Source organism: Ursus americanus, chromosome 12 (genome assembly GCF_024610735.1).
Source record: "Ursus americanus isolate L20-20 chromosome 12, mUrsAme1.1.p, whole genome shotgun sequence".
Classification (NCBI taxonomy): Eukaryota; Metazoa; Chordata; class Mammalia; order Carnivora; family Ursidae; genus Ursus; species Ursus americanus.
In genome coordinates this window covers 37016387-37040416 of record NC_142138.1, presented here as the reverse complement: position 1 = coordinate 37040416, position 24030 = coordinate 37016387, and the positions used below count along the sequence as shown (strand labels likewise).

At 43.0% G+C, this 24030-nt stretch overlaps 1 protein-coding gene across 2 annotated transcripts in view; it reads left to right on the top strand.

The window, feature by feature from the left end:
• The window catches only part of LOC123794967 (uricase), a 39041-nt gene extending 15403 nt beyond the window's left edge, over positions 1–23638 (top strand). For both annotated transcript variants that reach the window (XM_045801360.2, XM_087866052.1), the window contains 4 exons: positions 6786–6972; positions 8535–8658; positions 10658–10741; positions 12801–23638. In XM_045801360.2, coding sequence (XP_045657316.1) covers positions 6786–6972; positions 8535–8658; positions 10658–10741; positions 12801–12875 — 470 coding nt within the window. In that variant the 3' untranslated portion in view covers positions 12876–23638. The remainder of the gene's footprint in view (positions 1–6785; positions 6973–8534; positions 8659–10657; positions 10742–12800) is intronic.
• The last annotated feature ends 392 nt before the right edge of the window (positions 23639–24030 follow it).

Sequence of the window (24030 nt, the reverse complement as noted above, 5' to 3'; positions counted from 1 at the left end):
ATAAGGGATAGAGATAGATTTGGAGACCATCAACAGACTGATGGTGGGTGAAGCTGTGGGCAAGAAGGCGCCATTTCAGGAAAACACGTGAGCTGGGAGGAGGAAAGTGAGAGGACTGGGGGAAATTCCCCAGTTCATGGGTTGGGCAGTCTGAAAGTCAGACAGGGGAAAGGTCAGAGAGAGAGAAGGAAGATTGGAGAGAGTGGTATCATGGAAGCAAAAGAAAAATACATTTCAAGAAATCAGTGACAGTATTAAGATAACAGGAATCATAACACACAGGTGCATATGTAATGGCTCCATACAAGAAGCTCACTGCTTTTTACAAAAGTCCAGTTCAGTGTGTGTGTGTGTGTGTGTGTGTGTGTGTGTGTGTGTGCGCGTGCGGGCACATGCGTGCCTGCGTGTGTTGGAGGATGCTCTGCTCCAGGAAGTTGTTCAGGAACCCAGGTTGATGCAACCTTACATTTTTTTATCCTTACTTTCTGTCTTTTGGGGTCACGTTGAGAGTAGATCCACTTGCCAGACAACCAGGAAAAGAAAATAGCTTGGAGAAGCAAAAGGAGGAGGCAAAACCCCTCAAGCATAACACCAGGCCTGAGACTAGCACACAGCACTTCTACTGGAGAGAACCCAATCACACAGCCACACCCGACTGCAATGGAGGCTGGGAGATGTAGTCTAGCCAGGCATCCAGGAGGAAGAGGAAATGGATTTAGTAAACAGCAAGCAGTATTTGCCACAGGAAGATTCAGAAGTTCAGAAGGATTGCAAGAAGACTAAAGAATAAGTGTGCAGTTTGGCAAATGGGTCACTGGTGACTTGCACAAGAATATTTTAGCAGGGCCTGGAGGGGGAAGTGGAGTGGCCAAGGATAGGGTTCTGGGGATCATAGGAAGAAAACAGTCTGCTCTTCACACCCTTGTTCTTTCCAGAAATTACCAGGAGCTATCATCAGCCTGAATTCTAGTCACCTGGTTGCTGCAGAAAGGAAACACTGGTCACCATCATAAAGCCAAAGCTTTTTCTTTCTGCAGAAAGCCACAAATCTTCAGGGTACAGCAGTCGCTGTGGTGGTGTTCCCAGAACCTCAGTTTGACTCATCTAGAGTCCAGCGTCCCTCTGAATATCATGCGGGGCTGGCAGGGTCAGGATAGGGGAAGAGGGATCTGTTGCCTTAAGTGTATGCAGTATGTATGTGGACACGTATATGAGTATGTGTATTTTCCAGTGTTGTGTACATAAAATGATATTTGTACTCTGTCCTTCTTTGGAGAGTAAGGATCTATGATCTTAGGGTGGCAGAGTTTAATTCTTAATCTGCTTGTTATCCAAGAGATAAAACTGCAGATACTGTGAGGTAGGTCAATGAGCAAACATTGTCATAAGAAATGTCCTTGCATAGACTTCCCTGAAGAAAATAATCCTTATCTACCCCACCCCCACCCCCCAATTCACATGGCAAAGACTGTTACAAACTTGTAAGTACGGCTTTTGGTGAGGGGCTATAGCTAGTTGGAGAGAATCTGCCCCCTCAAACACATGCACTTAATCACACAGTCAGCCCTGCTGCTCCCCAAAGGGACTCTTCCCAGCAGGATATGTAACTAATGGTCAAGCTTCTTTCTTACCAATCGAACATACATTTATAGAAAGCCTACTGAACCTCGAGCACCATTTTAGGCCCTGGGAATTGCTATAAAGCTCCCATTACACTATTTTCCTAGTGGATCTTTGAAAGCTACATCATTAAGTGTACTTTCACCTGTTTCAAAGTCTGTTAGTTCCAAGAGAGAATCTGAAAGAGAGAGAGAAATTTGTCCACCCAAAGGAATGACAACTGTTATGTTTGTGACTTGCCAAACTCTGAGAGAAGAGCTCAGCTCTGCACGTGCGTTCTGAGTTGTTGGCTTAGGCGTTCTAAGGAACCTGGATCTTCCAAACTCTTTCTCTCATGTGTCTCCCTGAACTACAAATGTAGCCAAGTCTTGAAGTTGCTGAGATGGTTGAGTCACTAATTTGGACTAAATTGGCCCCCAAACCACTGCAGTATTTGAATTATAACTCACAATTCTTTAAGAATCAAATTCCTCCCAATCTGACACTAGGTATAAAAATTCAGCTAAAGCATGGTTAAGTAGAGGAATGGTAGATGGAGAAGACATGTCAACTAAGAGATAATTGTCTTCTGGTAGTAAAAAAAAAAAAAAAAAAAATCTATTGACATGGAGACCAGTGGAGCCTTGGAGGTGGTCTTAAGGAAGGGGGGTGATGAAACTGAAGTCCCGGAGGAAAGTAATTTCAGAGGCTAGGCAGGCAGAAGAAGTGAGAGGGAGGAAGTAGGAGACCCAGGATAGAGACGGCTCATTTCCAAGAAGGCTGTGTATGTCTTTTTTGATATCAAGACTGAAACACTCTTCAGTTTCTCCAAAAGAAGAGTTTTGGTACACACAAGTCTTTGAAAATCATCTCTATCACAACCTCGTTGTTCAAAAGCCCAGTTAACTTCCTTCCACCTGGCCGACACCACCTTTGCACGGAGGTAACTTGCACTCTCCCTACATGAGTGAAATGGACTCTCAAAGACAAACGATATTTAATCTTCACTTTTTCTAGCTCTTTACAAGTTTGAGGTTTTTCTACTAGAATGATTTAATTTAGTTTTAAAATATCCTCCTTTTAGCTATTTGTGTCCTTTTTGGAGGTGTTAAACATGGAAGCAATTATCCTCTTCATGACAGGATTTTTTTTTCTTGGCTCAATAAAGCTTTGTGCTTTGTGACACCTGATGCGTAGGTAAGGAATTGGGCTTATTTTCTATTAATTTGCAGTGAGTTTCTTTCCCTTCGAGAGCTAAGGGGTAGGATGTATGCTTCTCTGAGAGATAAACCACAATCTGTTAAGTGTGTGGGAGGACACTAAAAGCTAGCAAAGATTATGTTCTAGCAAAGTAAAATGTGAAAAATCCTCTTTTGCATTACACTATAACCATGGGAAAAAAAAAGAGGGAAAAAAAGCTGATTAAGTGGTTTCATGACAAGTAACCTAGAAAAGGGCAGTCCTTTTGGTTGAATTAATTCTGTTAGTCTAAATTGGAATTGTTTTTAGCGTGTGTGAGGCATCATATTTTTAGTTGTTGGGTCCATGAATTTGAAAGGCTCAGGTTCGTACCAGTGTTCAGAAAGCTGGGGCACCGCCAACAGAGAAGATAAAATAAGCTCTTTGATTTCATCCAGAGTGTCTAATGTGTGCCAGGGAAGAACAATTTTTCACATTAAAAGAGAATAGGGTTTGTTGTTGTTGTTGTTGTTCACAGAATGATGAGCACGCACCAGAGTAGATGGTTTGTGTTCTGCCAAAACTGTGGCAACGGTTAATTGTCTTTGGGAACATAAAACATTTTATTCTATGTGAAACTGAGGCCAGGACACATTAGAAAATGCAACTTCTTTCTTCATTTTCAGATTCTAGCAAGAAAATAGATCACTTAAAAGTTGCCTAGCAGAACTGACACTCCCCAGAGATCAATAAATCTCATCCCAGGGCTGGAGGTGGATAGAGATGGCATGCCAGAGGTCGTTTTCAGAACCCAGTGAGCCTTTGTGAAAGTTGGGAAACATTCACAGGTAGTTAAAGTTGGTAAGAAGAAGTCAAGTATCGCAAAATCATGATAACTTTTAGAAAGCATTTTCTATGGGGCAGCCGTACTACTAAGTCCTTTACAGATATTACCTCAGACATCTATCAATCATAGGAAATAGGTATGGTGATCATCTCCAATTTCAAGATGAGAAACTCAAGATAGAGAGGGTTTAAGTAATTTTCTGAGGGGGAGGAGAGGCACAGAGAGTACTGAGATTTGAATTCAGGAAATCTTGAGTTCCAAGGCTGTGGCCTCAACCACTATGCAACACTGTATCCGGAAATCCTTTCATGATTAAGACCACTGGAGGAGCCAAGTCTTATTGGCTTACATGGATGTTAGTGATAAAGGCCAGCTGTATAGGAAAAAATGAATTAGGTAAAATTTGCCTTTGGTTCTCATTAACTTTTTGTTTATCCCCCCTTGAGGATTCCCACTGCTTGTTCTAAACTTGTTCCTTTTTTGCAAACCTACATTTCATTTCTATTGGATTTTTTTTCTAGAAGGGACAACTATTGGAAATAGATTATATTAGTTTACAAAGGCTTAAGAAGTCACTTCTTTATGGGGTCTTTGTATTTCATAGGAAAATTTTAAGGAATAAAAAGTTTTCCAGACACATAGGGGCCATTTCTAAAAATGGTGTTTCAGTTTCTGTTTCAGATCAATGGAGATAGTAGTTTTCAGGCTGGGTACTCTCTCTAAGGCTCTCGAAGAACACTGTGGAAGGGGAGGTGGCAGTCTTCATGTCTCCTGGAAAGGCCTCTTATTGTAAAGAAATGGGAAGAGAGAGTTAAAGGAAGGGGAAAACATCGTGGGGGATTGGGAGGGATCCAAAAAGGAGGAAATAATGAAGTGCTGAGTTCAAATGCCACCCCTGCCAGTTTCTAGCCATGTGACTATGGGTAAATGACTGAAAGTCTCCTGTATAAAAAAGCTTAATAGAATGTGAGGATTAAGTAAGATAAAGACTGAAAAAGGCAGCAACTATATGCATGCTGATAGTTTGGATATTCTCAGCTAATGGCGATGTCCTCCCCCTCCCTTGCCATGCTGTCTATTATAGTTGGGTGGGTGTGATCAGGAAGGGAAATGGTAAAGATTGATGGAGAAGAACTGTCTAGAAGAAAAAGAGACTAAGCTGTGAAATACTTATTTTTTGATGTGCATCAATCTTGTTGCACGGATTCACTCATTCATTCAGTAGATACTTATTGATTGCTTCTGCAATCCTCTTGGATTTTAAAGTTAGACTCATTTGGATCAGCTCTACACAGCATTTAGTAGTGCTGATTTTGCAGAACCATGTCTTCATACATTTCAAATCTGTTACATCAAGCCAACTTAAAGCATGAGGACATAGTTAGTGCCTTTCTCTTGATCCTTCTTCAGATGTAGTTTCCGAAGAGAACTTCAGAGTGTTAAACAAATATCATTTCAGTTTTACCTCATTGTCCTGGAATACTCTGACCAGAAGACCTTATTTAATCAGCTGATCAGCCACTAGCCACTGGCCATCATTATCTTTGGTAAATGTACACATGTGGCTGGGAAAATATCAAAATATAGTCATTATTTACCTACTTCTAAACTCCACAGCTCCTGAGTTAACCACAGCAACTTGAACCATATAGAAGATGTAAGCTATTGGGTTATTAAGAGCTGCCCTGGATTTTAATTGAGGATCGAACTATATTCTTGTCCTTCGGCTAAAACCATGTACAACATAGTGATGCTTGATGCCTCTGGCCCTTGAGTTATACACCAAACAAGCCAAGAAAGATAGATATTAATCAGGCCTAACATCAGGACTGAAAAGAGATGACCTTAGTCATCCTGTCATGGCACCGTGCTACTCGGGGTTTGTACCCAAGTGCACCCTGAACATCCAGCCTCACTAGCCTGCACAAATTAGGTTATGGTGATGTTAATTCCTGAACTTTCCTGGCCTTGTAGGTCTCTCATTACAAACCTGCTGGATCTCTCCAGTCAAACTCTCCCACCTCCTGACAGTCTGGAAGTCTGTCTCACACATGTTTAGAGAGAAGTTTGCACCCATAGGGTACCACTACTGCTTCCTTGGCTCTGCTCAGCATTGGCTGTGCTAGTTGTCCCTGCTCTTTGGTAAAAATGATGTTCTCTATAGAACATTGTACTCTGGGGTTTCCCAGTGTGTCACCTGGTGCCATGTTCTATTCAAGCTTCACCAAACTGCGAGAGCTACAGTGTGTTCCACATAGAAAAAGAGAGAATCTTCTCCTCACTAACTCTGTGCCCCACCTGTCCCAGACCAGGCGCTCGAACTGCCTGGTACACATGTAAATTGCTTCTTCAGGTTATACCATCACCCCTCCACTTCCCCCATTCACCTCACACAGTCAGGGACTGCAGGAAAGCCATATCAGCCCCTCCATTTTTGCCAACTCTGCCCTCTCTCCCCCAGGTCCCCATGAACCAACTTTGTCCCTTCTCCTTTAGCCCAGAAGCCATTATATGGGTATTCACTTAGGTAGATCTATGCCCTATGGGTCACTGCCTCATTGTCCCGGTCTCTATTTCGGCTGAGCCATGTCCGCAATGCTGCCCATTCATGAAGTTGTCTGGTTTCAGTGAGTTCATGACCACAAGAGAACTGAGAGTCTGATGATAACTGGAGCCCTCATCCAGTGTAGATGATCAACACGAGGACCAACTCTCCCTCACCCCGTAAAGGCGGTCAGAGTAGCAAACAGAAGAGCTGCTCTGGAGGAGCTTACTAATCAGCATGATTATGTGTTGAGTAAAGGAGATCTCAAAAAGTGGAAGGGCTTTGGCCTAGAAGTCACCTGTATGTGTAGCTGAGAGGAAGGTATTCATTTCTGCGGGTTTCAACACAACAAGAAGGTTTAGTCTCCAACCTTCAGTTCTCCTAGGGCTGGAGGAAGGCAGGGAGTCATGGAATCCAGACGGAGAGAAAGGCACACCATGCTCATCACTTGGACTTCAGAGGAGACATGGAGACAGAAAACATGGGCAGTGAGGCAGTTCTTTGTTCAAACAGTGCACCATATTTTAATGACCAGGATCCTTAGAGCTAGGTATCAGTAAGAAGACACTATTTTGTTTATGTCCTCATCCCCTCTTACATTTTTACTTAAAACAGGACCTCCAGTCATTCATTCTGGAATCAAAGACCTCAAAGTCTTGAAAACGACCCAGTCTGGATTCGAAGGATTCATCAAGGACCAGTTCACCACCCTCCCTGAGGTGAAGGACCGGTGTTTTGCGACCCGAGTGTACTGCAAATGGCGCTATCACCAGTGCAGAGACATGGATTTTGATGCTACCTGGTATGGGCATGTGCTAGGGTCTAGCACCACCTCTGCCCTGTTCCCGGGGCCCCAAGGTCATGTGCTCTTCCATCTGAAAGGGAAACGTAAAGGCCATCCAATTCAACCTCCCCACTGTTCAGAGTCCCTTCTGTTGGACAACAGAAAGACAATGCTCTTGATTTGAATTAGTAAATTTGCACTGAAATCTTAGATGCTATTAGCTAAAATGACATCAAATGGACCACCTAATTTCCCTGACCCTCTGTTTTTCAATTGATTACATCAGTAGTTCTCAAACACGATTGTGTATCAGAATCACCTGGAGGGCTTATTAGAATGCAGATTACTGGGTCCACCTCCAGAGGTTCTGATTCTATAGGTCTTGGAGGGGGGAGCTGAGAACTTGCATTTCTAGTGAACTCCTAACTGATGCTGATGCTGCTGGCCCAGGAGCCACACTTTAAGAATCACTGTATGAAGCGAGGGTAATGATATTTGTCTTTACTACCTCATAGTAGATGCAGAGAGGGCTACATGAGGATGACCAACTCACCCCAGTTTGCCAACGGCTTTTCTGATTTTGAGACTGAGAAGTCCCATGTCCCAGGAAACCCCTTGGTCATAGGCAAACTGGGACAGTTGGTCACTGTAGGCTAAACTCAAAATGAGATGATAATCACAGAAGCAGTTTAGAAATGATATGTGCCTTAACAATGTAAAAGTGTGATTATTATTATACTAGCCTTGACAAGCAGTAATTAGGCCTCTGGACTCTGAGTTTGCTTTTTGACCGGGCATCTCATTCCTCTGCTGAAGATCTGATTGTTAGAAACATTACTTTCTGATAAGCTGGAATCTGCCCCCCGGTGACTGCCTTCCACTGGCGTAGTTTTGCTCTTTTTATTACGTGATGGGTTTGAAAATGCTTACAGAGAACCTCACCTCAATCCTCTTTTTCCTTTTTCATTTTAAGTGTTCCCCGTTGGCAGCAGGCTGATGTATTTCTGTTGGAAAGAGCAAAAAATTGAACATGGCAGAATCAGGGTCTTAGTTGGGCCTCCCACTAAGGAGAGGGACTTAGTGTAGATCATTTAACTTTTAAGATTGCTCATGTCTAAGCTGGGATTAAAAATAGTACCTGCCTCAGGTATATTGAGAGAATTCAATGAAGTAATCACATAAAATCCTTAACACAGAGCCTGGCACAGAATAAAACCCCTAAAATCATAATAATGCAAAGAACTAGCCAAATGAGCAGGAAGGGCGCAAGTGTATTTGGAAGTCCTCTTCATGGATTCTTCAAATGTAAGGAAGATTTACTCTGGAATGCCCAGTGGACCCTAATTCCAGATGATGAAGATAGCCTAGTGACAATATATTTGTTGGATGGGATATGTGTGTGTGTAGGGAAATTGGAAGTGAGGTGTTTTCAGGGGAAAAGCATTACAGGATATTAATCTCTCCTAAAATCAGCAGTAAAATTGTTTTCTGGGGGAACAGAAGGTCACCACTTCCCTGCTTTACAGTGCATTCCTAAAAGACCACCCTATGAGTCCTCAGGTCTCTTTTCTGTGTTTTAGGGATACTGTTCGGGACATTGTCCTGGAGAAATTTGCTGGACCCTATGACAAAGGCGAGTACTCACCCTCTGTCCAGAAGACCCTCTACGACATCCAGGTGCACTCTTTGAGCCGGGTTCCTGAGGTATGTTTTGTCACTTGCCATCCTGAAGACTAAGAGAACTTATTGTGTCTCCTGTCAGCTCTGACAGAGAGTTGAGAGTTAAAATAAGACAGTGGAAGACACATGAAAAATGACATCTGTTGTTGTTCAAAAGCTTGTTATAGCAAGTGAGAAGAGAGCAAAAAATGGAAAAATCTGTTCAACCTGAAAACACAGGCCACTGCTATAGTTCTTTAGGTTTGTTGAAAATTCTGTGGGTCTTTTCAACCTGCCACAACTTAAGCCTCATATCAGGACACTCAAATGCCCTGAAAGAAGGATATATTAGGCCAAGGGTCTCTGTTTCAGGGTAGCCAGGAATTAAGGATAGACGCAGAGAGATTCCATCCATCCATCCATCTGATGTTATAGGATGGTTATTATATCTCTGTCAACACATGAAGAATACAAAGATAAATTAGGGTGCCTACCCTCAAAGAGTTCATCATTGAGTAAAAGGAAAAAAAAGTAAACTAATGATGCAATAGAGCATTATGGAAGTACAGGGAAAGGCGTTTACCTCAGGTATGGGACGTAGGGCCAGCCAGGCTTTCTGGAGGGAGAGGTGTTTGGGTCGAGTCAAGGGACAAGTAGGGGTTTTCTGGGTTCATACTTAAGGGTGAGGGAGCATGGTAGGCATAGAGACAAGGAGGCATCGTAGAACAGTCATTGGTTGTTAAGGATCTGCCACACGTGACACTCCAGGAGTGAAAGTGCACGTGCCCAGGCATGAGGCAGGAACCAGATCAGGAGGATCTTTGTGTGCTCGTTTATAGTCTGTACTCTAACTTGAAAGCTCTTCGGAGCCACGGAGGGGTTTAACCAAGGTGTGGCACTCTACAAAGATCACTCCAAAAGAGAGGTGATAAATTAAAAGGACAACAGATTACAGACAAGGAGACCTGTTGGAGGCTGTTGGGAAGCAGAAATCTGGCAAGAAGCGTCTGAACTTAGTTTCATGATGAGATGGAGAGGAAGAGTTTCACCCTTAGACCAGGGTAAGAGGGATGCTTGCCATGGCCCAACACTTTCCCAGGCCTTTCTCTGGCTATGTCTCTCTCCACTGGATGAAGAGTCAGTGGGGCCAAGGCAACAAATCCTTCAGGGACCCACACGTCCCTTTCTAGATCATTCTCTGGATACCTGCAGCCCAGAATTAACTGCCCAAATAACCCCGAGACTACTTTCAGAAACTGTGCAAACCTCTTCCTCAGACGCATCCTCTGGAGGCAGATTATGACATCAGTGTGTACACCCTTAGGCCGGGGAGTAAGTGAAAGGGGCAGATGTTTGCAGGAGGTCTGGATGAGACTTGACATGTAAGCAAGAGTGTCCACCCATGTGAGTCCAAGAGAGAAGGTGGGATGGGTCAGGGGCTGGGGTCTGGCTCTTCCCACAGTACCACATCCTGGCATGGCATTGCAAGCAGTCAGAGATTTCTAAATTACAATCTGGCCTTCCAGGTTGTTATGAGGGTATATTTGTCCATTTGGAAGGATAGAACATATTTCACTTAAATGTTTCTTGCTTGATTTGTAACTTTAATTTTTATTTTTTTTTATTCATTACTTTAAACATCTGGTATGTGGGCCTCCGATTATATTCTTACCCCAGGGCCTGCAAATGTTTGCAACAGGCCTAGAGAGGGGGAAATGGACTGAGGAAGAATTTAGGAGGTTGACAGGCCAGCACCAGGAGGCCAGTTGGATACCGAAGCTCTCAGAGTTTTCTGACCCACAGAACTCTCATTTTTCTGAGAACAGATTTTACACTTGGAGGGAAAAAGGGTGGATCCACCATCTAGTAATAGGACTGTGAGGAGACAACCTTGTCAAGCAGTGGAGAACCACCAGAGGGTGTCTCAGGGACAGAGGTGGAACTTGAGTACTGGGCTCTCGGGCAGGTAGGTTGCAGGGGAGGAGTGCTAGAGGGAGAGAGAGTCACGGTTGCCCAATGTGACCCACATTACTTCGGATTCCAGATAGAAGACATGGAAATCAGCCTGCCGAACATGCACTACTTGAACATAGACATGTCCAACATGGGACTGGTCAACAAGGAAGAGGTAAGAGAACTTTATTAATAGTTAAACTACATCCACCCCCTGCCCCCACACTCTTACTTGTCTTTATAAATTTGGGATGATAATGTCACCAAGCAAAACTCTTCACAGCTGTTACTTTTGGAGTATTTATAGTTGCCACTGATTAGAGTCCTCTTAGACTCTGGGCCTTTCGGTACCTGAGGCTGGAGTACCCTAGAATTGGATGAGTGATTGTGGAGGAGGGTTGGAGGCTGCAGGGAGTGAAAAACAAGGAAAGCACAGAGTGTGCCAGGAGACACAGCTCTGAGATCTGTTTCTCCGAAAAGTGCCACCCAAGGTCACGGCTTCATTATGCTTCCACGATGAGGCGAGGACGAGAAGAAAATGATTCCTTTTTCATTTTCCTTCATCGTCTTTAACTTTGGATTAAGTCGTCAATTTAAGTAGCATATAAACAGAAAATGTCAACAGAAAAAATGAAAGAGTGTTTGTGTTTCCAATTGCAATTATAGAAAGCGAGATGAGGAAGTGTACTTTTTGAAAGGAAATCTTGTTTTGGAAAAAACACTTACCTGGACTTGTTTTAAGCCATGACAGAAGGTTAAACCAAGTGGGGATGTCTGACTCAACAGCCTGAAGTAGTGGGGCCTTGGAGATTAGAACTGTCCTTCCCTCTCGAACCACTTGCAGGATGGTAGGATTTCTCTATTTGATCCATCCTCTCACAGGCTTCTAGAATTTGAAAAACATCACCTTGGTAGCTGGTTTTAGTGTGTAGAGGGAGGGAGGGGCCATCTATTAATGTGTCTCTGTGGCCATAGAATTCTGGGCTGGCTGACCTAGGAGCCTTCTTCTTAGTCACAGTCCTCTGGCCAGTCACCTTGTGTTTGCTCTGCAAATTATGTAACTGGGCTCTGGGGGGCCCTGCACCACCACAGCTGTAGGTGGAGGCTGGGGAACAGCACTGTGAAACGAAGGTCATGCTCAGGTGCCTGGGATAGCTGCTAGAGAACTCTGAGTGGCAGGGGAGGGCAACCTTGATCCCGGGTACCGTTCACTCAGCTGAGCAGAGAGGAGCATTGTTACTGCGGTGGAAGGAAAGCACGGTGATTACCAGAACACCATTAATTAGAATATAAAGCCTTTTGACACAATTACCTTCTAAAGAGTAGAAGAGGGACCCGAAAATAATCCTGGCCAAACCCACCAAAGGTAAAACAAAGGGGCCCCAAACAGAAAAGGGTCACGACTGGGACAGTGCTTAGCTCAGGAACCTAGCAGAGAAAGGAGGTCTCCTCGGGGCCCCCAAACACCTCTGGCCTGCACTGATCCCAGTTCAAAGATTTGTTGCCGGCCTTGCCGGTTGTGTCTCTATATCCAAGAATTCAGATTTGCAGCTTCCTCAGCTCCCACCCGAAGAACGGGTGGGGACCCCGAGGCAGGAAGGCCCAGTTCCTTCGGGCCAGGGCTCTGCACGAAGACATCGAGAGGCTGAACAGTCGCCCCAGGTCTGTGTCTGCACTTTGGGGACGGCCGGGGCTGCTCTCGGGCCCTCACGAAAGGCAACACATGAAAAGCGGGGAGTTAGGACACACTGACAACGGCAGAGATGTGACAAACGACAGGGTGGAAGACAGAACCACTCTAAACTCACAGCTGTCTGGAGCCATTTAGTATTGGGCTAACAGCCCCGAGGACCTCAAGCGTTCCTGAGGGCATGGCGGTATTGCGGCCTTGGACCATGACTGATGTTCGAAGTGACTCATCAAGCAAAGGCCAAATTATGTTTACCACATTCTATTGAAAAAGCAGGGATATATATAATGCATTTGAGAAACATTTATATCCCAATGATTAATTTTTTTCACAAACTCTTTAATGTTCTGGACAATCAACTCATCTCTCAACTATTGAGAGGGAAACAAGGCATTACCATACTTGAAATAACTGTATGACTGTACGGCATATACATTTTGCTGTTTAGCGAGTTGTGTTTCTTTTGTTGACTTACCGTTGATTCACAGAAAAAAGGAGAGGTCTATTATAATGCCTCTGAAGTAGCCACGTGGTTTTTCTACAGGTCTTGCTACCATTAGACAATCCATACGGCAGAATTACCGGGACGGTCAAGAGGAAGCTGGCTTCGAAGCTGTGACATTGTAGCCACCACCACTGCAAGTCTACTCTCAACTGAGGAATTCCTTCAGCCTCTTGTGATGCTGGAAATCATAGCATGTAGCCATGCAAATGTTCAAACTAGTGTGTTGATTTATAGTGTTAATCTTCCTCCTTATGAAAAAGTCTTCTACTACTAGCTCGGCAAGGTGTTTTGTGATTAGTAATTATAACATACTTGGTGGATACAGTTTACTTCACAAATGCTGAGCAGTATGAGAATAGTCATAAATCAATATTTACTTTTAGTTGTCTTGTGCCTTCCTATCTTAGAGAAGTTTTAGAATCAATTTACTAAGAAAATAATCGTGAATTAAGGCATGTGTCATATCAATTAATTTGTGCACAAATTTAAGAGTAAGTACTTTTTTCAACTTACTGACGCTAAAACTTTGCTCTGGGCAATGCAGAAAATGTAATGACGAAATGCTCTTTTGAAAATTATCACCATTGTGACTTCAATTAGACTGAATATTTGAATATCTAAGAATGCTCTAGTATGTGTATCACTGGGAGTTTATTTCTACTCTAAAAGTACTTTTGTAATCGTAATGTATTGGTTTTATGACTTTTACAACTCTTAGAGAATATTTAGTAGACACTGAAAAAAAATATAACTTGTTTTTCTTTGAATAATGCATCACTTTGGCAAAAAGAACACATTTAATAAATGCTAAGTCCATACACCAGTCAGTGAGCATCCATAGAGAAAGAAGACGAGAGACTCTATAAAAATGTCAGTATTGGGGCACCTGGCTAACTCTTGGTTTCAGCTCAGGTCATGGTCTTGAGGTCCTGGGATTAAGTCCTGCATCCGGCTCCGTGCTCAGCAGGGAGTCTGCTTCAATATTCTCTCTCTCTCTCTTGCTCTCACTCTCGCTCTGCCCCTCTCCCTGTTTGCTTGTGCTCCAGCTAGCTCTCTCTCTCCCAAATAAATAAATACATGTTTCAAAAAATTTCAGTGATGATTTCTAGATGGTGGGATTAGGAATGATTTTTTTTTTTGGGGGGCCATGTGTTTTTCTGGATCTTTCAAATATGAAGAGTTATTACTTTTATGGAGAAATAAATATAATTGATGATTTAAAGGTGTGTACACATTTTACTGGTGATTATCTTTATATCAGTTGACTAATACAACTACTGTATATGGATATATACTGTAAAGATTCATAAACTCTAATTTTTTTATTTTCTTCTTATTTTTTTAAAGATTTTATTTATTAATTTGAGAGAGAGAGAGTGAGCGAGAGAGAAAGCATGAGATGAGAGAGGGTCACAGGGAGAAGCAGGCTCCCCACAAGCTGAATGTGGGACGCGATCCCAGGACTCTGGGACCATGACCTGAGCCACAGACAGTCACTAAACCAACTGAGCCACCCAGGTGCCCATAATAAACTGTAATTTTAGAAGCCCGTGATGAAAACCTGTCCACATGAACATTCCAGATCACCTTCCTCCATTTAAAAAAATCTCCATTTATTAATTTTTTAAAATCTCCATTTTTTTAAGAAATGGTTACATATGAGTACCTAGTATTGTTTGATAACTCTGCTTCATTCCTCTTTCTAGTACTATAACTTAAGCTAGCGTGGCGTAGTGTTTAATTTCACAAACGCACTTCAATCCTGGATCCACCTCTTACTAGCTCTATGACAAGTGTCCTCATCTGTAAAATAGAGGTGAGAATAGAATCTCAGAGGTTTTTTCAGGATTAAATGGGTTAATGTCTGTACAGTGCTGTGATCGTATTTATGCCTGACACACAGACATTTCTATATGTGTTTGTTAAATGAGATAGCTTGCCTTCTTTTCATGTGTTATTAGACCCAAGTAGAAAATCATCATTGGACTTTGTGAGTGAAATGACAGATGGGAGGTCTGGGCGCAGTGAGCCCTAGAAGATGCTGGAGGCCACGCACAGGCTCATGCCTGGCTGGGAAAGAACATGAGATAAGAAGGAAGAAATAATTTGATAAGGACAGTCTTGTGCCGCATTGAATACTCAGGTTACAAAATGTGCGTACAGCATGTCACTTGCACGGCCGAATAGCGGGTATATTTTCTTCCTCTGCTGATCTGATAATCCAGTGCAAAGAGCAATTTAGAGCTTAACATGATTTTTTTCTAAAAACAAACAAACAACAAGAACAAAAGACTTAATTGGGCCCTTCTTACCAGATATTATCTTGGTCATGTAAGTTTTAGAAACACTGAGAAGAAATCCAGATTCGAGCAGAATCCTTAGAAATTGGGGCGCATTTTATACACACATGCATTGTGTTTCTCCTGAGCTCCTACAACATTTATGGTAACGGACTGCACATGAGCTGTTGGACGTGATGTCCCCGGTGTGCCGTGTGCGGCACGAAAGCCTGTGTCTGTGAAATTTTCAAGGACCAGATTCCTATTTGGGGGAGGATGTTTTCTTGTGGTTAAAATCGTAAACTATGTGCTGAAAACCAGGCTTGGGGTTTCACCTGGTTTGGTCGGTGCTGGCGGAGGGGCAGGCCAGCCTGACCTGTACAACATCTGTGAGCTCGTTTGTATCAAAACACTTGCTGATTTCCTTGAAGAAGGCTAGGACGCTTTTCCCCTGTTTCGGGGAAGCAGACTTGCTCTACCGCGCTCTCCCCTGCCTTCTCCCCATCCTTCGCCCAACCCCACCTCAAGTCGTGGGGGCCCAACGCAGGGGGACTCGCTGCCTGGGAGGCAGGTTGCACAGCGCTCAAGGGAGCAGCTGTCATTTGGGGCTTGTGGTTTTGGCAGCCAAAATTCTAAGACTTGGTCAAAATCCTCTAAATTTTCATCTCCTACCTTTTCACAGAAACAGGCTCAGGAAATGTGTTCCTTTCTTTCTTCTTTTTAGAGTCAGACTTAAGTTCATACCACTCATCACTTTCAGTAACCCGCTTTTTCTCCCTTTGTTCTCAATATAATAGAAATCACTCTTTGGAAACAGTGTTTTTCTTGTTTGTTATTGAAACAGAATTTACCTTTTTCAACCACATGCAAGATTTAACTACAGAAATCTGAACTTCTTTCTAACCTCCTAGCCCTCTGTCCAGAAAGAGCATTTTTTTTTCCCTTCAGACTTGGGACTGACTGGACTTTGCCTTTTGTAGTCTCCTTTGCACCAACCTTTGTAGCTTCTGCCTCCTCGCCTGCATTTCAAGAGGAAACCAAGGTTTCTTTCTGAAGACACGGATTTCAAACCTTCTGACTCACTGGGTTCTTCCTGCTTCCAAATACTGGAAACTCATTCTCTTTGTATTTTTCATAGTCTTTGTTCTCATTTCTCTCAGAACGCAGCTGCCTTTTGTTCTTCCATTCGCCCGGACTCTTTCTCAGGAATTCTTACAGTTTTTGGATTCTACGGATATCCTATTGAGAAAGAAGGGCTATGGACCTTCCTCCCAGCAAAACGCTCATTCACTCCTCTGTAAGGGCCTCCACCTCCGTCACGGAAGTAGTTCACTCTCAGTCCTTCAAGTGTGAGGATTCCATTGGACCTTCACCACCTGAGGAATATATTCAACCAAACTTGGAAGAAAGTCAGACTGATTCCTTTATATGAGAAAGGGAAATAACTGTGTTCAAAAACTAATGATGTACTATCCCTTGGCTAATTTAACTTAAATAAAAAATAACAAACTTCAATTGGGTTTTGCAGGCATACCCTGGAGAAACTGCAGGTTCATTTCTACATCACTTTAATAAAACAAATTTTGCCAAAAAAAAAAAAAAAAAGCACAGAAGAGAGAAGGACCTCGGGTATATTAGTTTCTTGAGGCTGCTGTAACAAGGTTAACACACACTTGATGGTACATAACAACAGAAACGTAATCCTTCCTTGTTCTGGAGACCAGAAGCCCAAAGTCACGGTTTTGGTAGGACTGTGCCTGCTTTAAAGATTCAGATTCTGTCCTTGGCTTACAGCTTCTGGTACTTTCTTTGGTTTTTTGGCTTGTGGCTGCACCACTCCAGTCTCCCATGGTCACGTTGCCTCTTCCGTCTGTCTCCTCTGTGGAACTCTTATAAGGACACTTGGCATTGGACTTAGGCGCCACCCAAATAACCCAAGGTGATCTCTTTATCTCAAGATCCTTTATCTACAAGGTCCTTTTTCCCACATAAGTTCACAATTATAGGTGCTCAAAATTAAGGCATGAACATAGGATTTAGAGTGGGGGGGAACCACTCAACCCACTCTAGCGAGTCAGGGGACAGTGAGCTTCTTGAGAACAGCTCTCTCTTTTTTTTTTTTTTAATGATTTTTTATTATATTATGTTAGTCACCATACAGTACATCCCCGTTTCCGATATAAAGTTCGATGATTCATTAGTTGTGTATAACCCCCAGTGCACCATGCAATACGTGCCCTCCTTACTACCCATCACCGGTCTATCCCATTCCCCCACCCCCCTCCCCTCTGAGGCCCTCGGTTTGTTTCTCATAGTCCATAGTCTCTCATGTTTCATTCCCCCTTCTGATTACCCCCCCTTTCTTTATCCCTTTCTTCCCCTACCAATCATCCTAGTTCTTATGTTCCATAGATGAGAGAAATCATATGATAATTGTCTTTCTCTGCTTGACTTATTTCACTTAGCATTATCTCCTCCAGTGCCGTCCATATTGCAGCAAATGTTGAGAATTCATTCTTTCTGATAGCTGAGTAATATTCCATTGTATATATGGACCACAACTTCTTAATCCAATCATCTGTTGAAGGGTATCTCAGCTCCTTCCACGGTTTAGCTATTGTGGACAATGCTGAGAGAGCAGCTCTTCCAGTGCGTATTGGATCTTCAGCTACACGTAGGCTACTGTTTCCTTCGTACCTGGGGGATAGTCACATCCCCCTTTCAGTTTGATTAGCTGTCATGTCGATGTCTATGAAAGGGCAAAGAGCATGGACTTTGGACCTAGATTGTGCTAGGTTTCAGACTGGGCTTCTCCAGTTTCTAGCTGTGTGACCTTGGGCAAGTAACCCTAATATTAGTTCTGTAATTTTGAAATGAGTCTAATAATAATAATAACTACCTTACAGAGTAACTGAGGATTAACTGAGATAACGCATGCATGAGTTAAAATGTTTTGGGGTGCAAGTAACTGAACACCTAAGAGTGTCTTCAACTGGAAGGACATTTGTTTACTTAAGAAGTTTGGAGATAAGCGGTCTCAGGATTGATCTGGCCATTCAGGGATAGCTTCGTGGTCTCAGGCTCATTCCATCCTTTGCTCTGCCATCCTCACAGTGTGTCAGTGGTTCCCCTGGGGTCACAAAATGGGTAATAAATCTCCTGTTACACATGGTGTGCATCACCCAAATCTCCCTTGGGACCAAAGCACTCCGATGCCCCAAGTGTTGGCCTCTGCTGGCTTATCATTGGGTCCCTCTGCAGGAATTGCCCTTGGCTAAAGGAAGCTGCCTCACTCCAGTTTACAACCACCCCCTGGAAGCAGCTCACATTCAGTGCTGGTCAGTATAGGAGATACAAAGTCCCGACCCTCTTGCCTCATTTGGGACAACTCTGCAGGGACACTCCAGCCCCAGAGCTCCTAACTGACTGAGGTCTTTGTTGCAACTGCATCATAATCTAACTTCTTCCTCTGCCCAGTCCTGCCTCCTTCGCTGCTCATGGGCATTATTTCAGAGAGTGATCCTTAATAAACCTGCATGAAAAGCTTGGAGTCTCACCGTACGTTTCTTAGGGAAGCCAACCTGTCGATCTAGGAGTGCTTCTAGGAAGGAGGCTCTAAAATGGGGTTGTGGGAGCTGAACCACCCACTGTCCACCTGGCGGTGAGCTTCTGAAATGTAATTATGCAATTGTTAAAACTATCACCTGAGGTGAATTGGGATGGGATACTGGAAGAAGGGAATACTCTGTGGAAATATCTTGGATGCTTGGGAGATTTGGGGGTAATAACTAAGGATGATGGCATTTGTTTGGGTATTGCTGGGAACCATTAATACATTAAGAAAGACAATGAAAAGATAAGGGTGACTAATAACCAATATAATGCAAAGCATGAAAGCAAGAGGACCTCCTTGGTAGCATGTAAAGAAAATCTACAGCCAGATGATCAAAAAAAATTAGAATCAGGCCTAGGACTTAATTATAAGAAGAGCAGAGCTCCGAGGAAGACTGGATTTTCAGTTCTGAGAGGTCCATACACCAAGGTCAGGCTCCTGATTGATGCAGCTGAAACCTTGAATCCTCAGATTTCCCTGAATTCTCTGCGCTGGCAGAAGTAGACTACTCTTCCCTGCTAAAAGCTAGCACTGCCACCCTTGCTTGAAGACAGTGCAAAGCCTTCTGCATGTCTACTTGGAGTCTCTTTTCACCTCCCCTTCAGGCTATCAGACCTATAAATAGGGTCAGGTTACATCATATACCAGCCAGAGACATGCTTGGACGGCTAAGGGAGGAAGGGGCCTACGGGCCCAAAGAGTGGCAAAGATTCAGTGAATATGCACAAGAGCTGGAGGATCATACATGGGACTGGAGCCTGACGGTTTTGGACAAAACCCATCAGATTTTTATTTTTTAAAAGATTTTATTTTTTTTATTTGAGAGAGACAGAGAGAGAGAGAGAGAGAGAGAGAGAGAGGGAGAACACTGGCAGGGGGAAGGGCAGAGGAAGAGGGAGAAGCAGACTCCCTGCTGAGTGGGGAGCCCGATTCAGGGCTCGATCCCAGGACCCCAGGATCACCACCTGAGCCAAAGGCAGATGCTTAACTGACTGTGTCACCCAGATGCCCCCACACCGCCCCAATCAGCTTTTTAAAGCAAGAAGGAAGAACAGAAGCACTTTCCATTCACATAGGATGGTCTACTGTATAAATTTATGGTCTTGCTCTAGGCCTACATTAATCTCCTACTTTTTGTATCTGAGACCTGGACCATCTAGAAACTCCATAGAACATCACATTGGTTCACTGTACCCATGATATGTTAATGGAATTGGAAAAGCAAGAAGTGGTGCTTGTACTTTAGAGAATGGTGGAGAAACCTAGCAGGAGCCCACTGTGTTACTGAAGTTTCTAGGCTAGGACAGGGGTTGGAAAAATCTATCCTACCATCTGTTTTTGTAAATAAATTTTATTGGAACACAGCCATTTGCTTATGTATTGTTTATGTATTGAGTGGTTGCAATAGAGACTATTTGGCCCACAAAGCCTAAAATATTTAATCTCTGGCCTAACTAGGAAAAGTTCCATGAACTCTGGTTTAGGGTGTTCCGGGATATCTCTTCCAAAGGACACATTGCTGCATCTCGAACTTTCTATCACTAAGAAGAAAGCACAGTACCTGGTAGTCTTTCCAAGTTTCATATCTCACTGGGATATTCCAATGGAAATACTGGTCCAACCCATTTACCGGGTGACAAAGTCTTTCAGCTTTGTGTGGGGCCCAAAGCAGGTCCAGGCTGGGTGCAAACATTCCTGATGCTTCAGCCATATGAATTAGCAGAAACTATGCTATTTAGAAATGTACCTGATTGAGGAAGATGTTGTATGGGGTTTATAGAAAGCCCCAATAAGAAAATTACAACATTGACTCCTAGGGTTCTGGAGCATGCCATCTATAGCAGAGAATAATTCACTATTTGAAAAAGAGCTCCTGGAGTGTTATTGAGTCTTGGTCAAGACAAATGTCTGATTATGGGACATGGAGGGACTTTGTGACCAGAGCTGTTCATCATGAGCTGGTGTCTACCAAACCCACCAAGTATTAGGGTTTGGTGAGCCCAGCAGCAATCCAGTGTAAGATGGAAATGGTAGATCTGGAATCAGGCATAAGTTGAGCTACAGGACACAAGAAAGGTATGTGGGTCCCAAACGTCATGTCATCCAGCAGTGTCTCCAGCACCTCTCATACTTATGGTCATAAGAGGAGGGTGGCTCTTATGACAGCATTGAAGGGAAATCCTCTCAATGTATAAAGCTTTAGGAAATGCACCAAAGGGTCATCTAAGAAAGAAAAGTGTGGAAAGAAAAGTGGCCATAGGTAAGAATATATATAAAATCATGGGCAAATGGCTTGGTTGGTCAGGCTCCTGGAAAGAAAATATTGGCAGATTGGGGAGAAGGGAGAAATCTGCAAATGGATCTATATGTATTAGTCATGCTTTTTATTCTCTGTATCTTATGATGTTTTGACATCTTGGTGGGCCTTACAGGCCCAGTGAGAGAGCGCCCTTCCCAGGGGTAGCTAATTCCTAAAGAAAGGAAAGTTACTCAGGAGCATTTCTCTTTTGTCTGATCCAACCACCTCCTTTATCTAACTCACATACCAAGCCAGTATTTCTTCTGTGCTAAGTCAACCCAGGACCAGAAACCAGACAGCTAGAGAAGAGACAGTCCCTATGCCCCAAAGCCTGACAGAATCATTCAAACCAGCCAATCTTAAGCTCTTTCCTGGTTTGCCTTTCCCACGGAAACCTCAATAAAGGTTCTGTTCTAGGCTTTCCCCTCACCCCTGCTTTTGCTTTTGGACCAAAACCAGATGCTTCCCTTGTGGCCCTGCATGGCATGGCATGTCCCCTTTTCTCAGGAAATGTAAGTAATACATTCTTCCTTCAATGGCATCAACTTCTCCATTTTGTCATCTTTATAAATTGAGACCTGGGCACAAGTCATTGTGGGAGTGGCCATTAAATGTGAGGATCTTTGTATTGCATAATGTCTATCAAAGAGTACCAATCATGGAAGAGGCACCGACCAATCAAGTAGTCAGAATGACTTGGCCAGTTCATTTCAGTTGGCCTTTGTCACTGGCAATCCCAATGCTGGCATAGTGAGCTCATGAATAGAGTAGCCATGACAGCAGAGAATGAGGCCATACATGGGCCCCAAAGCATGGGATTCTACTTCCCATTACTGATCATAACTGTTGCTCACAAACATCCAACTTTCCAGTAGTAGAGACCAAAATCAAGTGAGAACTTGACACGGCACTGATCCTTGAGAACAACAAGCGGCCGCTTGGCAGTGAGTTGAGTACATTGGACCCCTTTCACCCCGAAAGGGGCAGTGCCTTATCTTAACTAGAATTGATAGGTATATTGAGTATGACTTGCCTTTTCTGCCCATAGGGACACACTTGGCAGCACTATCCAAGGGCTTACATAATCCTGCACAAGATTATTCAGATCAAGGGACCATGAGACCTACTTTAAAATAAAGACGATATGACAGTCTATAAATGACCATATGATCCACTGGTCCTATCACATACTGCACCATCTGGAAGCTGCTGACCTGATAAGGGTGATGGAATTGTTTTTTGAAGGTACAGCTGAGGTGCCAGCTTGGAGATGATACTATGTGATGATGGAATACCATCCCCCAGGATGTGGTATATTCCCTAAATACTTTACTCTTATGTGGTGATATGTCCCCAGAAGGTAGAACACATGGATCTGTTAACCAAAGGGTAAAAATAAGACTGGCCCCACTCACCATCATTCCCAGTGACCCAGTTGGGAAATTTGTGCTTTCTCATCCCCTCAACTCTAGGTTCTGATTGTGTAGAGGCCCTATTCCTAGAGGTAGGATACTTCCACCAGGGTATACAGTGAGAGCAATTTAAACATAAAGCTATAGGTTTGTACAAAGTGTAAACTAGACAATTCTCAAGAAAAACAGCTGTTCCCAGCCCACTGCACAGCCAAAAGAGAATCAATCAGACTGAAACCTAAGAACATTTATGAACAGGAAAAGAAACTATGGGGCAGGACAGTGTTGTGAGTTTTCACTTAATGGTGGAGAGAGCAGTGACACATATAACTCAAATTATTTGACTCTTAGAAAATCATAGAAATTGCTGAAATAAACTTCCAGTTGGACTTGTTTATTTTACATAGGCAATTGAACCAACAGATGTTAAGAGCCTTGTACAGGGTCTTACAGGTCTTACAGGTAAGTCAGTAGCGGAACTAGGATCAGAACCCCTAGTCTAGTGTTCCCTTCCTCCTCCAATGTGGATTCATAGCTTCAGTGTTTTCCTTTTTAACTCTGTGTGGGTTAGGCTAACATTAACTTACTCTGCATTCTGCATGCACACTGTACAGAAGGCTGATGAATAACCTACAGACATTAGGGTAGCTGGGAGAAGTCACCTTAGCATTAAAAATTCATTATGAAATCTGCCCAAATAGATAATTAAGCAGACTGATGTCAACCTAATTGGCTCAAATTAATGAATGCAGATCTACTTAGATTTTTAAATTAAAAAAAATTTTTTTTGATGTTTATTATTGACCCACACATGTCTTCATTAAAATCATAAAGGTATCAGAGGTCTCCCATTCATTAGTCTCACAAAACCATTTTGAATGTCATTGACAATTCATTTTGAATTAGGGATGAGTTGTATTTAGAATTCACCAAATGCCTCAAACTAACTTCTCTAGGCCTTTGGGGACCAATAAAAACTTACATGCATTTTGCTCAGCACATTTCCCTTAACTCAGCATAACAATTTTTCATGGAGCTTAAATAATGCAAATTTTTTTCTTTTATGTGCCCTTATGAAGATAAAGTATCTAGAACCACCCAAAATCCAAGGACCTAAGAAAGTAATTGTTTTTATCTTTTAGCAATATTAAAATGCATCAAATGAACATTATTTGGGTTGAGCATATGTTTGTTAATTCTGTGACTGGTCTGGGCTTGAAAAATGGAGTGAAACCATCATAATAAAATCATATTTTAATGCACTTTTCCTGTTATACTAATGGCTGTACTATGTACTCTCATTCAATTCTCCATCAATCTTGAGACTGGTATTATGGAAGGCTTACTCTCTTCCCCACCGTATCCACCCTCCTGTCTTTGCTTAGCTGAATACGCCACAGCTGTCTGAAACAAACACTATAGCTCCCAAGCTCCCCTGCAGCTAGGTACCGCCAAATGACTAACTTCTTGTTCAAGAAATACAAGTAGAAGGGCTGTATGCAACTTCTGACAACAGGTACACTTCTTTGCTTCTTAGCTGGAATACAGTTGTGATAAATGACACTTAAGCAGCTATCTTGGACCACACAGAAAGCTATGTGTTGAAGATGGTAGAGGAACACACTAGGAAAACACTGGGACCCAACTACTGTGGAGTGGCTATCCT